The 18,880-nt window shown below is 40.5% G+C and overlaps 1 protein-coding gene across 3 annotated transcripts in view; it reads left to right on the top strand.

Annotated features, from left to right (window-relative positions):
• The window catches only part of LOC142651860 (epidermal growth factor receptor-like), a 284,853-nt gene that overhangs the window by 157,554 nt on the left and 108,419 nt on the right, over nucleotides 1–18,880 (top strand). For all 3 annotated transcript variants that reach the window (XR_012847722.1, XM_075827065.1, XM_075827066.1), the window contains one exon: nucleotides 4,887–5,038. Coding sequence is in view for 2 of the 3 variants with exons in the window: in XM_075827065.1 (XP_075683180.1) it covers nucleotides 4,887–5,038 (152 nt within the window). In the remaining variant the exon portion in view is untranslated. The remainder of the gene's footprint in view (nucleotides 1–4,886; nucleotides 5,039–18,880) is intronic.

Genomic DNA, 18,880 nt, shown 5'->3' with positions numbered 1-18,880 from the left:
GCGCACAGGGCGGATATGCTGTGTGCTTTTACGCAGTGTATCCGCCCTGTGTGAACATACCCTAAAGCTGTCTGACAGACCCCATCCTCACTGCAGATAAGACTCCATCATCACTGTCCTATTAAGCTAAGAAACTTCTCCACCAACAGTAGGCTAGTAGGAGGGACATCCCTAGGCATGTATTCTACATCCTTAAAGCCTATATTCCAGTTCTGCTGAAAATTTTGTAGATTTAGTAGATTTGTCTGTGGTCAAAAAAACAATGCATTCTGCTGCAAACTCTCCCTAGGCCACTCTTCTATATGTATCTTCCATGGATGGTGAAGTGCTTCCCATTGCCATCCAGTTGGTCAGCATTGACTAATGACTCATCCTATGTTATCCAAAGGTCATTCAGTCCTCTGCATTTAGGTCTGCCTGGTTATGTCTCTACTCCCTTGTGATCGATTGACTGACCACAGTTGTCCAACAGTGGGGTCCTGCCTGCTACTAGTTGTGTCTTCAAAGTATCAACCCTCCTATTACTGGCCGACTGTTTCTTGCTCCAAACCTTTGCCAGATATTCCTGAGCACTATATGGAATACACTGTTGTGTTCTGTTAACAGCAGGTAGAGCAGGTAGAGGAGCTCCCTCCTTATGCCTCCTTAGACTGCGCCATTAACCTCCTGCCAGGTGTTTGTTCTCCTCATGGCCAGGTGTATCGCTTCTCTCTGCCTGAGCCTGTCCTAGTACATCGAGGAGCTTGAAAAAGATTTATCCAAAAAGTATCCCCTGCTTTTGGCACATAATTCTTCTTTATTCAAAAGAAGGACCCGTAGTTTCATCTTTGTATAAACTTTTGCAGGCACAAGCCATTTCTTTTCTTCAGTCCTACCGAGCTAAATTATTCCATCAGTGACCGGAAGTTGCTCACCATCAAACTGGGGCCCAACATCTTCTGGAAGAGACACATTACATAGTAATTGTTTAAACTGAACATAACAACTGTATTGGTGAGGTGTTAGAGTAAGGTAGAAAGTGCGTGTATGGATGTTCCTTCTGATACAACACCCCGCTGCCTGTGTGGACAGTAACAGCTGTGTTTTATGACTCTTTTGCAGCAATCATTATTTTGCTGCTCGTTCAACAAACAGAAGCCTCAAGAACCTTCTTCCTGCTTTACTTGAATGTGAATTCCAGATTCCTCCTTGTCTTATTGGTCAGGCAGGATATCTGTGGAACTTTCCTTTAATGGTGCCCATCTTCACTGTATCTGCACTTGATCACATCTCTCCTTCCTACAAACTGCACCTACAAACTGCTCATAGATTAATTTCTCACGAGGCAAAGTGATCTCTGTTTTTCACTCCATTTGACTTTGAGCTCCACTTTCGTCCAGCTAAGGAAAAGCTTAAGGGCCAACGATCTGACTAGATTCTTCGTTTATATTGAGCATTTTATAAATTTGATAAGTTTGAATGAGCAAAATTGGATAAATGTTAGCAATTAATCACTCGATGCCAAGGAGCATTCCATAAAGCGTTACTACGTTAGTAATATCGGATAATGTTTCACTAGTGTAAAAGTGTTAAATATACAATTGTGAATTTTTAAGCGACCATAGGTATATTCATAACAAGTTTTATAATTGTTTGTGCAAGCTATATCTAGTTAAAATCCTTAAAAAGGCACAGCAAAAGCAGTTATGTTTATAGCAAAAGAACACATATTGAGAGATTGGGGAACATTTAGATATCAAGAACATAAGGAACATATAGCAACCTTCACATACAGTAATACACTACCAGCACTCATTTTGTGTTCTTAAAATGGAGACCAGCTGAGCAGCCATCATATGCTCTTAAACAAATTTCCATCTCAGTTCCCTAAGTACAGTTTGTTAAAGACTTTGTCGCAGCCTTCACTGTTTGCACAAATCAACATAAAGCGTAAAACCTCCCATCATAGACCTCTGGGTCTTCTCCACACTGCACTGTCAGATTTTTTTATGCTTTTTAAAAATTAAAAAAAAAAATAAGTCAATTAGACACTAGTGACGTCACTTGGACACTAGTGACGTCACTTTGACTCAAAACTATTATTAGCAATCAAATATATGCAAAACAATAAGTGAAGTCACGTCAGTAACACATGTATTAGCAGGCAGCAGCACGCTATCAGCACCAGGATAGTTTTAAGTTAAAATCTATTTATTTGAAAATAAATTCTCACTTGGACACAGACTGAAGTATAACAGTTCTGTATAAATGCTTGACGCAGAACAATATGCCAATTTTTGGCAGCACTAATATATATATGCAAAACAATGAGTGACATCATATCCATGATGTCTGTATCAGCTATCAGCACCAAGATTTAAATTTAAATAAAAATCTATTTGAAAAAAATAAATTGTCACTTGGACACAGACTGAAGTATAATGGCACCGTATAAATGCTTGAGGCAGAAAAATAAGCCCATTTTTGATGGCACTTTATGTAAACAATGTGTTTAGTCACATCTGTGATGCCTATTTCGGAAGTCAGCAGAAGTATTTCTACACCAGAATTAATATTATTAAAAAAGTGTTGTGAATAATGTAATGAAGATTGTTGATTCACACCTTAATGTTAGAATTGTATAGCTGCAGCAGCACTCACTCACAGCAATGGCTGCCTGTCTAACTAACACACTGACACAGACTGACTTCTATCACTTTCTAAAATCTATCTCTCTATCAAATTATTGTAAATCTATTCTCTTCTCCTCTCTATGAAACACACACTGACACTAATCCACTATCTATCTGCAGCAGCATTTCCTGGTTGGGCTGTTTATAGTGGCTATGACTCATGACACTGACTTACACCTATACCCTTCATGATTAGCTGTGCTAAAGGAAGGGCTTCCTGCAAGGCATTATGGGGAAGTCAGCAAGGCCGCCACCCGATTTCACATGATCCTTGTTCTCTGTCTTCTAGTTTGTAAAATGGTGGCCGTGAAAATCTGACACTTTTGGGAAATTCATAATGAATTCGATTTGCATAGGATCAATTCACTCCTCTCTAGAGTCTAGCCTGTTAACAGACCTAACTGTCATGGTCACAGACAATAATCCAAATATGGGCTTAGGAAGTTATTTGAACCTAGCCTAAAATTGTATTAGCCTGCTGTCCAGGTTTTTAAACTCACTAAACAAAAGTGTTCCCATTAACTGGGAACAAGTAGAAATCATGAAAATGGTGAGCAATTGAAACAGAAAATATTTACAAACGTGTAAAAGTTTTTATTATTTAGTGATTGAGCTTTATTTACATAAAACAGGAAAACTTCTTTTGGTTATAGTCACTCTAGCATTTTTCTCCACATTATTCTGTCCTGTCATTTTACAGAAAAAAGTTTTCCTGTTAAAGTTCCTATTGATTTCACCAGGATATTTTTGATGGTGGTCAGAATACATATTCTCTTACGCTAGTCTATCTAGTAAAAATAGAAAACCTTCTACTTTGATCCATTGGAAATGTATAGGTCATGGATTAATCAGAAACGGAAACCTTGATGCAGATGTGAATAGAGCCTAAAGTCATTCATAAAACAATCACTCCAGATGATGACTGTATGAAATATTATGGTGTTTTGCTAAAATATACAATTGAGCAATGTCTGCTGAAAATGTTGTATTGGAGTTTTGTGGCTGTTCTTTGTCTAAAATGTTTTGCCTATGGCATAATTAGCCAGCCACAACCATTTGCACATGCTCAATACAGGATTTTTCCCTACATATGTAGGAAAAGTTATTTGCTCTTTGGCTAGTTCATAACAGTAGAATAATCTGACAAGCGATCCATTAGACACATTCCTTGGTAAGTCTTTATCTGTGTATGGGCAGCCTATTGGTATGTTCACACACAGCGTTTACGCCTGAAAAAACGCCTGAAAAAACGGAAGCTGAATGCCTAAAACGCTTGAAAAAACGGAAGCTGAACGCCTACAAACATCTGCCCATTGAAATCAATGGGAGAAAGAGCATTTAGTTCATACGGGGCGTCTTTTTATGCTGCGGTCTTAAAAAACGGAGCGTAAAAAGACGCTCCGTAAAAAGAAGTAGCATGTCACTTCTTGAGGCATTTTTTGGAGCTGATTTTCCATTGAACACTAAAAGAAGCCTGAAAAGAAGCTCCAAATTAAAAAAAGCTTCATTTGCAGCTTCAAAAACGCCTGAAGATCAGAGGCTGTTTTCTCCTGAAAACAGCTCCGTAATTTTCAGCCGTTTTTGACTCAGCGTGTGAACATATCCTAAGGGTATGTGCACACGACAACGCCAAATACGTCTGAAATTACGGAGCTGTTTTCAGGACAAAACAGCTCCTGAATTTCAGACGTTTTCACAAGTGCACGCGTTTTTCGGGGCGTCTTTTACGGACGTAATTGGAGCTGGTTTTCATTGGCGTCAATGAAAAATAGCTCCAATTATGTCCCAAGAAGTGTCCTGCACTTCTTTTGACGAGGCTGTAATTTTACACGTCGTATTTTGACACGTAAAATGACAGCTCGTCTGCACAGAACATCGTAAGACCCATTGCAAGCAATGGGCAGATGTTTGCCGACATATTGGAGCCGTCTTTTCAGGCGTAATTCGAGGCGTAAAACGCCTCTATTACGTCTGAAAAGAGGTAGTGTGCACATACCCTTAGTGTCTAATTGTAAGCAGCAATTTTTATGATTGGGGGAAACAACATTAAATAACTAGTTACTGTTAACTTTTTATTATAGCGTCAAAATGTGGAATTGTATTAGAAGCAAAGTTACCCTTAAAAGACACATTTGCATGACCATCATTTTGATTGCTTTCATTTTTTGTCAAATATGTCATATGTGTCATCTATATCTTAATTTCTGTTACAAGTATGCACAGGAACTGCAAACTACTTGAGTCAAATGTCTACACCGGAATGCCATTACAACATGATAAAGAGAATTTACCAGGGATGTGAGATTGTGCTTGGAAATTTGGAAATAACCTATTTACAACCGAATTTTGATGTTTCTATCTTTAAGGTATGTTAATGAAATTGGAACATTGTAATTGAACTCTTATCCTTTTTTATTATCTAACACAAGTATTTTATATGCAGGCTTAGGCCACTTTTTTCACAGTGCAGATTTGGTCGGTATTCTGCATTCATTTTTTTTAAGTCCAAATCAAAAAGGATTATGGATCCACTCCTGATTTTAGATTAATAATACGAATGCAAAATAATGATTAAATCTGCACTGTGTGAAAGTGGCAATAACATTGTCTTAGCTAGAACCTCCAGTGACTATGTACAGTAATTTAAGGAGAAGAAAAAACTCTTCTAAAAGAAGCCTTAAATGTGTATTTGTGATAACATAAGGGTGCCAAAACACCTAAAGGTTGTGTGCCGCTCATTCAAAACCTGTGAGTGGTTTTGCAGCAAATTATGGTATTTTTACAACATTTCTAGTGTTGCAGGAACGCAGTGTGTGCAGGTACACTTACCACAGTCTTTTGTTGCAGTCTTAGGGTCCTTTTACACTGGCCATAAAAACGAGCACCAAACAATGAGACAGCTAGTTGATCGGCGCTCGTTTACTCGTTAAGGACAAATGATCACTAATGTATGGGGAAGAGCGATCATGACTACGATCGCTTGTTCCCATGCATTTCCATTATGCCGGCAGCACATTTCCTTGTTTACACAGGGAGATGTGCTGCCAACAACAATAATATTTTGTGGTGCATAAACGATATAATCAGTTGATGAACGAGCTGATCGTTTCCCTGTTTACACAGGACAATGATCGTGAACGAGTGTTTGTATGGGCCGTTAGACTTTTACTAATAACAATCTTTATTGATATAGTGCCAACATATTCTGCAGCAATTTACAATTGAGAAGGAACATGTACAAACAAAATGAGACATTACAAAGTAACAAAGTTCAAACAGCAGGAGGAATGAGGGTCCTGCTAAGAGTAAATAGAGGAGGATACTGAAGGTAAAAGTGCTTCATTTGAACTATGGTTCAGCCAAACCTTTATACAAAGTTGCATTAGGGTACAAGGAGTGTGCGAGATGCACAGTTGTACATTTGACTATCATTGAACTAAATGAAAAGGCTTCTGAGGAAAAAATAGAAGGTGGTGTTAAAAGTAAAGTAGAGGCAGACTTTGGGTAATATTTTTTTTTACCCTGCGGAATCAATAGGTTGGATGTCCCCAGTTGATAAACCAACCTAGCTTTCAAACTTCACATTATATTTTTACATTATTAGTTAGCTGATTCTAGCCTGCTAAATAATTCTTGCAAAGCAGAATGAATCTCAGCGGTAGTTGATTAGTCTAGATATAGATTATTCCTTTATTTTAAAGTTGACATTCCAATATATTATGTAAGTGTAGTGTCAATGCATATAGTCAATGCAGCGCTACATTGCATGCAGATCGCTAAAAGGCATGAACCTACCAGACCATGTAGAGATGGAAATGAATGGGATTGTAACTACTGTTATTGGATTTTGACAGGTGCCGCTATAGCAGAGCGGCTACAGTGAACAGTTCTGTCAGACAGGACGAAGCATAGTAGCTAGGGAGATTAAGTGCGGCGTTTAGCTTGTACCATGCTAACTCCCAGACAGTCCTGGGTGACATCTTAAGGGGTAACTACACTAACTAAATGTGAAGGAATTGATTCCTAAGCTGCCTACAAACGTATATCTCGGCTTCTTCTAGGGGCGGAGACGCCGTGTGGACGGCGTTTTTTATTAGCCTGACTTTATGGACATATACACTTACCGAACCACAAGCACCTGGAAATGATAGGTCAAACGACCAACTAGAAGCTTGGGACTGTATATGTAATTTGATTGGATATAGACAAGTGATTGACAGATGCCCAGTCCAATCCTCTGTTTATTTTCTTTAACAAATACAAAGTGTACTCTTTGTATCTTATTTTATGCATATTTATTATATGATTTTAACTAGTGGAGACTTCTTATTCTTATTCAGCAATATGTATATCATGGATATTAGTATTTTAACCCCTTACCGCCGTAGCTCTTTTTCAGATTTTAATTTTCGTATTTTCCTCCCCACCTTCCAAAAGCCATAACGTCTTTATTTTTCTGTATATATGGTACTGTGAGGGCTTGATTTTTGCGGGACGAGTTGTAGTTTTTCGTAGCACCATTTATTTTGCCATATAATGTACTAGGAAACAGGAAGAAAATTATTTGTGGGGTAGAAAATGAAAAAAAAAAACAGCAATTCCTCCATGGTTTTTTGCGCGCCGTTTTTAAGGAATTCACTGTGCAATTAAAACAACATGTTAACTTTCTTCTCTGGGTCAATACGACTACGGCGATACCAAATATATATAGTTTTTTCTATATTTTACTACTTTTACAAGTAAAACCTAAGTGTAAAGAAGAAAATTAATTTTGTTTCGCCAAATTCCGAGGCCACATTTTATTTTTCCGTCGATTAAGTGGTATGAGGGCTTATTTTTTGCGGGATAAGCTGTAGTTTTTAATAATACCATTTTGGTGTAAATGCGACGGTTTGATCACTTTTTATTAAATTTTTTGTGGGAGATTAGGTGACCAAAAAATAGAGATTCTGGCGATTACAATTTAATTTTTTTTACGGCGTTCACTGTGCGGGTTAAATAATGATATATTGTAATAGTTCAGACTTTTATGGACGCGGCAATACCAATTAAGTTTATTTATTAAATTTTTTACTATGCTCTAGGGGGAAAATGGGAAAAGGGGGGGTTTTTGAACTTTTAATATATATATTTTTTTTTTTACACAAAAAAACAACTTTATTTAACTAATTTTTATTTTTTTTATTAGTCCCCCTAGGGGACTTCAACCAGCGATCGTTAGATCGCTTGCACGATATACTGCAATACTAATGTGAAGACCAGGATAGGATGAGCTGCGCCTTCTAGTAGGTGTCTCCACTCTTGCAGGGCCAGCTTGATGGCCAGTAACGCCCGATCCCCAATCGAGTAGTTGCGCTCTGTGGGAGAAAAAAGCTTGGAGTAAAAGCCACATACCACAGTCTTACCTTTCGAACCTCTCTGGAACAAAAGTGCGCCAGCACCAACAGAGGAAGCGTCCACCCCCAACGAAAACTGTAGGGATACATCAGGATGATGAAGAATAGAGGCTGACGTGAAGGCATTTTTTAAGTTTTTGAACGCGGCTTCTGCTTCCAGAGTCCACACCTTGGCATTCATGCCCTTTTTGGTGAGAGTAGAGATGGGAGCTGTCAATGAAGAGAAGTTGGGTATGAACAGCCGGTAGAAGTTGGCGAATGACAGGAAGCAATGTATGGCTCTTAAGCCTTGAGGGCGTGGCCATTCTAGGACAGCCTTTACCGTCTCAGGGTCCATTTTGAAGCCATGATCGGAGATGATGTAGCCCAGGAAGGCTAGAGACTTTCTTTCAAACACGCACTTCTCCAGCTTGGCATAAAGATGATTCACCCTTAAACAAAGCAAAACCTGGCGGAAATGTCTCTGATGAGTTACTGGATCTGGGGAAAAAATCAAAATGTCATCGAGATACACCACAACACAGACATAAAGGAGATCACGAAAAATGTAATTGGCAAATTCTTGAAACACCGCGAGGGTGTTACACAGGCCAAAGTGCATAACCAGGTATTCGTACTGCCCATCACGTGTATTAAATGCAGTCTTCCACTCGTCACCCTGACGTATCCGGATTTGATTTTAGCCGCCTCCGCAGGTCTACTTTATAAAAAATAATTTGCCCCCCATATGCGATCAAACAGTTCTGAGATCAAAGGCAACGGGTATCTGTTCTTCACCATGATCTGGTTAAGACCCTGGTAGTCAATGCAGGGTCGAAGGGATCCATCTTTTTTCTTGACAAAGAAAAACCCGGCTCCGGCCGGGGATGAGGATTTACGTATGAAGCCCCTCTCAAGATTCTCCTTAATGTAGGCCGACATTGACTGGATTTCGGGTAAGGAGAGAGGTATACTCTGCCGCGAGGAGGGGACGAACCAGGAAGCAAGTCGATAATCATACGCTCGATGTGGTGGCAACGTCTCTGCTTCCTTCTTGTCGAAGCCATCTGTGAACAGATAGTTACAAGGAGGCAATCCTGCCAATAACTGATGTGGAGGAGACTGAGGCGGATGGTTATGCCCCAGACAGCGGTTGAGACACTTGTGACCCCACTGGAGAACCTCTCTGGAGTTCCAATCCAGGACTTGGGCATGTAGACGGAGCCAAGGCAAACCCAGCAGCACGGGGTTGACGGCCTTGGGCAGGACAAACAGGGAGATGAGCTCGGAGTGAAGGGCTCCCACTTGAAGCCTTAACGGCTTGGTCACAGACAAAATTGGGTCAGGCAGCGGCCGTCCATCTACCGAGGCAACGATTAATGGCCTTTCCAGCAGAACAGTGGGCGAGTGAAGCAGATCCACAAGGTCTTGACAGATGAAATTGGCCTCTCGCCAGCGACGATGGTCACAGGAATGAACAGTTTTGAGGAGAGTTCTCTATTAAATGCTGTATCGCCCAGGGTTGTCTCTCCAACCAACCCTAGGAGTTGGGGTTTTTTGGCTTCTGGGGACACAGACGCACGACATGACCAGCGAGGCCACAATATAAGTCCAGAGGTGCGCCTGCGCTGTTTCTCCTGAACTGACAGTTTAAGCCGATCCACCTGCATTGGGACCTCAGGTGGAGCAGTAGAAGAAGGCAAGAGGGGTTGCTGGAAGTTGGGCGCCAGTCTAGGAAGCCGTCTCTCTTGTCGAACTTCTTGAGATCTTTCTCTGAGCCTTATGTCCACTCGAGTGGCAAGTAGAATCAGGTCGTCCAAGGTAGATGGTAGATCCCGAGCAGCAAGTTCGTCCTTGATCTCGGATGATAGGCTATGCCAGAAGGAAGCTTCCAGGACAGTTCTCCTGTCAGGGTCTGGAACTGGATGGGGTACTTGCCCACGGAGGCGTCATCCTGGTGAAGGTTTAGCATAGCAGTTGCTGCCGACGAGTCTCGTACAGGCTCCTCGAACACCGTATGGAATAACCGCATGAACCCCTGGAAGTCTCTGGTCCCTGACGTTCCCAGATTGGGTTCGCCCATGCCAGGGCCTTGTCGGCAAGTAAGGAGATAATGAAGGCAATCCTGGCTTCGTCTGAAGGAAATGCTCTGGCGTGCAGGGTGAAGTGGATATGACACTGGTTAAGAAATCCCCTGCATGCGCTTGCGTCTCCATGGAAACGAGGTGGCAGAGGCAGCAAGAACCGAGGATCAGAACCGGAGCTGCCAGGAGGTGTAGCAGGAAGATAAATCGGAGGAGCTTGAACAGGAGCAGAGAAGGAAGCAGCTAAAGCCCCTAGCTGCTTTGCCATGGAGTCTACTGCCACAAGAAGTTGATCCTGTCTTATTCGCAGATCCTGCAGGTCCGCCTGCATGGCTTGGGAGGGTGACAGGCCCTTGAATTGACCAGTGGGGTCCATGGCCTCAGCGTACTGCCATGATCCGGGGTGTGGACCCACTGGGCCGTACCGCGAAGCAGGAAGGCAGCTGGCCAAACAGGTACAATGCAGGTCTATAGTCCAGAAAGGGTACCTGAGGCAATGTAAACAGTAGAGGTGATTCAGGCTTAAGATGAGGCTCCGGCAGCAGCCAGACACCCAGCAGGTGTGACACAGTAGATGCAGCGGAAGACACAACTCGACTTCAACTGTAGACGGCACAGAGGCAAGGTAGCACGGGATACAGGGTACAGGCAGCAGGAACGGGTAACACTGGGAACTAGAAAACACTAGGAGACCATTTGCAAGACAAACTTTAGGTAACACAACAATGCTCAGGCAATAATGAAGAGGGCAGAGCCCTTTTTATAGTCCAGCAGCATTCTGGGCTAATAGCAGATTCACTGCAACTGGACGTGTATTGGCCCTTTAAGGCCGTGCACGCGCGGGCGCTCTGTGGGAGACAGTCTCTGAACCAAGAAGTGAGTGCTGGCGTCTCTCAGTAGGGAGATGCCACCGAGAACTCACACATCCATGGCCGCGGCTGTCAGAGTGTAAGTCAGAACAACGTTGTGGGCATATACGTTACATAAGTGTATATGTCAGGCCAATAAAAGACGCCGTGCACACGGCATCTCCACCCCTAGAAGAAGCCGAGATATACCCCCCCGAAACGCGGGTCGGGAGGTTTGTAGGCAGCTTAGGAATCAATTCCTTCACATTTAATTAGTGTAGTTAGCTGTCACCTAGGACTGTCTGGGAGTTAGCATGGTACAAGCTAAATGCCGCACTTAATCTCCCTAGCCACTATGCTTCGTCCTGTCTGACAGAACTGTTCACTGTAGCCGTTCTCTATAGCGGCACCTGTCAAAATCCAATAACAGCAGTTATAATCCCATTCATTACCATCTCGACATGGTCTGGTAGGTCCATGCTTTTAAGTGATCTGCATGCAATGTAGCGCTGCATTGAATGTATGCATTGACACTACATTTACACAATATATTGCAATGTCAACTTTAGAATAAAGGAATAATCTATATCTAGACTAATCAACTACAGCCTAGATTCATTCTGGTGTATCTTGTGTACGGCATAACACATCCAAGGGTCACAGAACAGAAACTCCAAAATATGCATATACGCATAAAAAGAACAAGGAGCCATGTACTATTTATAGTATGAAAATAGAAAATCTGAATCTTTCTTATTACACAGAAATAAACAATTTGAAAATACAGAGGATCATAAACAGGATAAAACTGTATATGAGCCACTATAGAATATATAGGGTTACCAAATAGTAACAAATCGAATACATCAGTATCGCACAATGTTAGAGATATAACATTCAATCATGCCAAGAATCTATGTAGACAAATACTCTATTTGGGACAAATGCATTGCCTATTGTTAACCATTAAATATGAGCTATTGCTCGTGCTAGTATAAAATGTATACAATACAGAGTTGTCAATAGCATGTCCACGGAAGAAAGGGGTGTACACTTATACATGTGATAAATTTAAAAAATACACATGAATGGAAAGATCTGATGTAGTCTACCAACTGTGCATTTCCCCAAATGAAAATACATCTAAACAGAGTCCCATTATGATTTGTCGAAATTACACGAGAATACCGCCCTTCATCAGGTGCAGCCATCAGTTGCCTCCACGCATGCGCCGTTCCCAAGACGCGTCACTAGGGAAACAGCGCAGGCGCAGAGCGTTGTAGAGACAGCCCAGAGTGGAGACTTCATAAATAGTTTCACAGCGCACGCGCTCCCCCAGTTATAGATATGGATAAGAAGATGCAGAAATCGACTGAATATAGAAAAGATTATATATCATGTAGGTAAGTAGTTACAATATCAGTCCACCCCCTGAAATACCCCCTTCTTCCTTGAATATGTAGTGCAGAGAATATATAATTACAATACAAATCACTGAAGAGAAAACCAATACAACAATGAAGTGTGTGATAAATAATAATATCACAAAAAGTGAAGAGAGACAGTATATATTGTTTCAACATAACATTACTTAGTAAGTGCAAGTCTCATCAGTGCAATCAGGTACTAAAGTGAACACAACAGTGATCACGGAACGACATGCATAATAACAGTAAAATCTTCACTTTAAACAATACAGGCGTTTAAAAGGTTGCTGGATGCAAAGAATGGAGCACAGAGAGCGTGATACCATCTTCACAAACATAGCAGCTCTTCAAACACATGTAAAGTGGGAAAGAGCTGCGTGAGCAGCAAGGCTGGGTTCACACGACCTATTTTCAGACGTAAACGAGGCGTATTATGCCTCGTTTTACGTCTGAAAATAGGGCTACAATACGTCGGTAAACATCTGCCCATTCATTTGAATGGGTTTGCCGACGTACTGTGCAGACGACCTGTAATTTACGCGTCGTCGTTTGACAGCTGTCAAACGACGACGCGTAAATTGACTGCCTCGGCAAGAAGTGCAGGGCACTTCTTTGCCACGTAATTTGAGCAGTTCTTCATTGAAGTCAATGAAGAACAGCTCAAGACTTACGAGCGTCACAGACGCCTCGCATAATGCGAGGAGGAGCTTTTACGTCTGAAACGAGGCAGCTGTTTTCTCCTGAAAACAGTCTGTCTTTTCAGACGTAAAAGGCACTTCTCGTGTGCACATACTCCAATACTCAAATACTAGAGGGTAAAAAGTGAAAAAGAGAAGGGAAAGGGGCAGATCAGAGATGGGGACAGTATCACAGACATGCTGTATCATCAATACAAAATAGATGTTATGGAAGTCTTGCATCCCTCTAATCCACAGGTAGAAGAAGGTGGTTCAACTGTCAGGGGTCCAGTTGAAGTACATATCTGAGAGCACAACATCGATCGCCAACAGATCAATAGGGCAATAAAGAATTATCTAAAAATACAAACTAAACACAGACATAAATTAATACAGACATAGTTAAAAAAGGCAGAGACTACAATAATGCAGCAAAACTAAATTTTTCATTAAGGCCAGTGGGGACCATTGTACCAAGGGTTATTATCCATTTACACACTTTTTGAGCCAAAAGTTTCCTCGGATCCCCTCCTCTGACTCCACAGTGTACTCTATAAATCCCCCATGCTTTAAAAGTTCTGAGGTCACATCCATGATGTGATTTAAAGTGTTTCGGAATTGTTTTGAGCAGGGTTGAATCCTTCACCTCTTTTGCCGCAATGATATCCGGCACATGCTCCCTAATTCTAATTCGTAGTTGTCGAGATGTCAAACCTACGTACATTTTTGAGTAGCCACAGGTTATATAATAAATCACAAAAATGGTTTTACAGTATACATATTGCTGTATTTTAAATTGCCGCCCGTCACTCATTGATTCAAAAGTGGCTGCCCATTTTATGTTAGCACATGCCACACACTCGCCACAGGTAACAGCCCCAAGTTGGACATCTTGTGGAGAAGGGATTCTGTTGTTTGGGTACATAATGACTTTTCATCAGAAAGTCCTTAAGATTCCTACTTCTCCTTGCTGTCATTAGGCTCAATGCAAGGGTGAGTTCTGTCTGTAATATAGGCCAATGCCTATTTAAAAAATTTCTCATTGGCTGCCACTGATTATTAAACGTCAAAATAAATCTGGTGGGATTATGATCCAATTTTTTTACGTTTGGTCACTTGTCTTTCCCTATTTCTACGTGGATAGGTGGGTTCCTGATTAATCAGGGCCAGAGCCCCGTCCGTCTAACTCTTGTATGTTCATCATTTGACGCAAGGGATGAGACAGAACCCGATCTTGAACGGGAAAAAGATCGCAACCATATTTTTCGCCATCTGTATACTCGATCTTGCTGTAGATCACTGATGTCTCTTTGAAATTTTTTTGTTTTAATCGAGCATACCTGTTCTCATTTTTGCAGCTCTATATCCAGATCTGTATTTAATTTGTCAAGTGCATCACTGGAAAGATGCTTTTTAATTTTAATCTGTACTTCCTCAATCTCGGTCTCCATTTCAGTCAAAGTAGTCTGATTGGATTGAATTAGGAGAAATAGGAACCTTAACCCCTTAAGGACATAGCATAGTTTTGGCCTTAAGGCTCAGAGCCCATTTTTCAAATCTGACATATTTCACTTTATGTGGTAATAACTTCAGAATGCTTAAACCTATCCAAGCGATTGGGCTTTATGGTAGTGGTAAAATTTGGTCGACATATTCAATGTTTATTTGTGAAAAATAGCAAAATTTAGAGAAAATTTGAAAAAAATAGAATTTTTCTGAATTTAAATGCATCTGCTTGTAGGACAAACCACACAAAATAGTTGCTAGTTCACATTTCCCATATGTCTACTATATGTTGGCATCATTTTTTGAACATTCTTTTTTTTATATAGGACGTTACAAGGCTTAGAACATAAGCAGCAATTTCTCATATTTTGAATACAATTTCAAAAGCCTCTATTTTTTAGGTACTAGTTCGGTTCTGAAGTGGCTTTGTGGGGACTATATATTAGAAACACCCATAAATACCCCATTTTAGAAACTAGACCCCTCAAAGTATTCAAAACAGCATTTAGAAAGTTTATTAACCCTTTAGGTGTTTCACAAGAATTTAAAGTAGAGGTGAAATGTACAAATTTATTTTTTTGTCAGAAAATCCTTTTTTTCAATTTTTTTTCTGTAAAACAGAAGCTTTTACCAGAGAAACACAAATCAATACTTATTGCCCAGATTCTGCAGTTTTGAGATATATCCCACATGTGGCCCTAGTGTGCTAATGGACTGAAGCACAGGATCACCTAGTGGATTTTGAGTCCTCCTTTTTAATAGGCACCATGTCCATGTTTGAAGAGGTCTTGTGGTTCCAAAACAGTGGAAACTCCTCAAAAGTGACCCTATTTGGCAAACTACACCACTCAAGGAACCTTATCAAGGGGTATAGTGGGCATTTAGATCCCAAAGGTTTTTTGCTGCATTTTGTGGAATTAGGCTGTGCAATTAAAAATCACATTATTCCAAAAAAAGGTACGAATTTTTAATTTTGACAAGGAATAAAGGAGAAAAAGCACCCCAACTATTGTAAAGCAACTTCTCCCGATTACTGCAATACCCCATACGTGGTCATAAACTGCTGGTTGGACAAACAGCAGAGCTCAGAAAGGCAGAAGTGCTATTTGGCATGTAGATTTTGCTGGATTGGTTTCTGAGCGCCATGTCGCATTTGCAGAGCTCCTGAGGTACCAGTACAGAGGAAACCCTTAAAAGTGACCCCATTTTGGAAACTAGACACCTCGAGGAATTTATTGTAGCTTTCATGGGGTGCATGCAACTTTTTGATCAGTTTTTATTCTATTTTTAAGAGGAGCGGTGACTAAAAAACAGCAATTTTACTATAGTTTTCTATTCTATTTTTTTACAGCATTCATCGTGCGCTATAAATTACATATTTACTTTATTTTGCGGAACGATATGATTACGGCGATACCATATGTTTTTTTTTTTTATATCTTATGGAATTTGCACAATAAAATACTTGTTATAAAAAATCATTTACTTTTTGTGTTGCCTTATTCTAAGAGCCATAATTTTTTTTATTTTTCCATCAAGAAAGCCATATGTGGACTTGTTTTTTGTGTAACAAACTGTAGTTTCGATCAGTACCATTTTTTGGTACATGCGACTTTTTGATCTCTTTTTCTATTCCATTTTTTGGGAAGTGAACTGACCAAACAATTGTCATTCTGGTATGGTTTATTACTATTTTCTTTTATGGCGCTCACCGCGCAGGATATATAATATAAATACTTTTGTAGTTCAGGCCGTTACGGATGTGGCAATAACAATTATGTATAGTTTATTTATTTATTTTTATTCACAATAAAGGACTGATAAAGGAAAAAGGGGGATTTTTACTTTTTATTACTTTTAAAACTTTTATTTTTTATTTTTACCCTTCTTTTTTTTTACTTTTTTACTTTGTCCCACTAGGGGACTTGAGGGCAGGAGGCCCTGATCGCAATTCTAACACACTGCACTACATGCGTAGGGCAGCGTATTAGAGCTGACAGCAAGCATAGAGGGTCCTGACTTTGTAGGATTCCGTAGATGGCATAGCCGGAGGCCATTATTAGACCCCCAGTTGCCATAGCAACCATCGCCGCCCGCTATCATGTAGCGGGCCGTCGATGGTGGTTTAACTCCTAAGAAGCCACGATCGCTATTGAATGCGGCTTCTAAGGGGTTAATTAGCGGGGACACCGCGATCCGTCCCCGCTGAAGGAACTGTGGCAACTGCTATATGAGACAGCAGTTGTAACATCTCCTGTATGTGTTGGGAGGACGGCCGAAATAGCCGATCCTCCCGTGACGTACTGTTCCGTCATGGAGCGCGAATGATGTGGTTACTATGACAGAATAGTACATCAAGGACTGGGAACTGGTTAAGGACTTTCTGGTGAAAAGTAATTATGTACTCAAACAACAGAATCCCTTCTCAAGAGGTCCAATGGGGCTGTTACCCATGTGGTGAGTGTGTGGCATGTAAGAACATAAACTGGTAAACCAATTTTGAATCAATGAGTGACGGGCGGCAATTTAAAATACAGCAATATATATTCTGTAATATCACTTTTGTGATTTATTATGCAACCTATGGCTGTGAAAACTACGAATTAGAATTAGGGAGCATGTGTTGGCTATCATTGTGGCAAAGGTGGTGAAGAACTTAACCCTCTTCAAAACAATTCCAAAACACTTTAAATTACATCATGGATATGACCTCAGAACTTTTAAAGCATGGGGGATTGATAGAGTACACTGTGGAGTCAGAGGAGGGGGTGCGAGGAAACTATTGGCTCAAAAAGTGTGTAAATGGATAATAACCCTTGGTACAATGGTCCCCACTGGCCTTAATGAAAAGTTGAGTTTTGCTGCATTATTGTAGTCTCTGCCTTTTTTAACTATGTCTGTATTAATTTATGTCTGTGCTTAGTTTGTATTTTTAGATCATTCTTTATTGCCCTATTGATCTGTTGGTGATCGATGTTGTGCTCTCAGATATGTACTTCAACTGGACCCCTGACAGTTGAAACCACCTTTTCTACCTGTGGATTAGAGGGATGCAAGACTTCCATAACATCTTCTATTTTGTATTGATGATACAGCATGTCTGTGATACTGTCCCCATCTCTGATCTGCCCCTTTCCCTTCTCTTTTTCCCTTTTTACCCTCTAGTATTTGAGTATTGCTGCTCACGCAGCTCTTTCCCACTTTACATGTGTTTGAAGAGATGCTATGTTTGTGAAGATGATATCACGCTCTCTGTGCTCCATTATTTGCATCCAGCAACCTTTAAACACCTGTATTGTCTAACTGGTTGCCGACACAGGACGAGAATGCTCGTCCTGAGCAGCAGGCACTTCGCACATTAAGAGGAGCATTCTTGTCCTTTGTGATAGCCGTCTCTGCGTGCGATCGAGAGCGGGGCAACGGCTGTAATATACAGCCACGGCCCCACTCTAACAGCGGAGAGAAGAGAAACATCTAATCTCCGCCGTTAACCCCTTGAATTCCGTGATAAAAGCTGATTGCAGCGTTCAAGGAGGGGGGGACTGCACTTTGATCGCGTCACAGAAAATAACTGTGACGCGATCAAAGCCCATAACTTGTATGGCCAGTCAGCTCGGGGTCCATTGAAGGACCCCAGGGCTGTCTGAACATATTTCCTGTTGTTAGGGCATACTGAGGTATTCCCTAACAACTGCCTGTGTACAATCAGTACACAGGCATATAGATCTATGCCAGTACATTACAGTTACAAAATAAAAATCTAAATGAAAAATCCTTTTATGGGATTAAAAAAAAGTGAAATGAATGTAAAAAAAAATTTATGATAAATAAATTCAAAGTAAAAAAAATACACAGAAACATCATTACTTTTATAATAAATAAACTTTTTTAAATATAAGTCCCAAAACATGAAATAATATAGACATATTTGGTATCGCCACGACCGTAACAACCTGTACAACAAATGTATAACATTATTTATGATGATCGGTGGATGGTGTAAATAAAAACATATTTAAAACTGCAGCGGAACTGCTTTTTTTCTGCATTTTCGCCAAAATAAAAATGTATATAAATTAAACGATAATGTATTTGTACCAAAAAATGGTACCTACATAAAGTACAACTCGTCCCGCAAAAAACAAAGTCTCATACAACTACGTTGTACAAAAAAATAAAAAGGTTATGAGCATCGGGATGCAAAGAGGGAAATATAAAAAAACTGTTTTGTCCTCAAGGCCAAAATTGTACTTGTCCTTAAGGGGTTAAAGTGAAGCATTTAACTGTTTTA

The sequence above is a fragment of the Rhinoderma darwinii genome, chromosome 5 (assembly GCF_050947455.1).
Source record: "Rhinoderma darwinii isolate aRhiDar2 chromosome 5, aRhiDar2.hap1, whole genome shotgun sequence".
Taxonomy (NCBI): Eukaryota; Metazoa; Chordata; class Amphibia; order Anura; family Rhinodermatidae; genus Rhinoderma; species Rhinoderma darwinii.
This window is presented reverse-complemented; position numbering and strand designations above follow the sequence as displayed.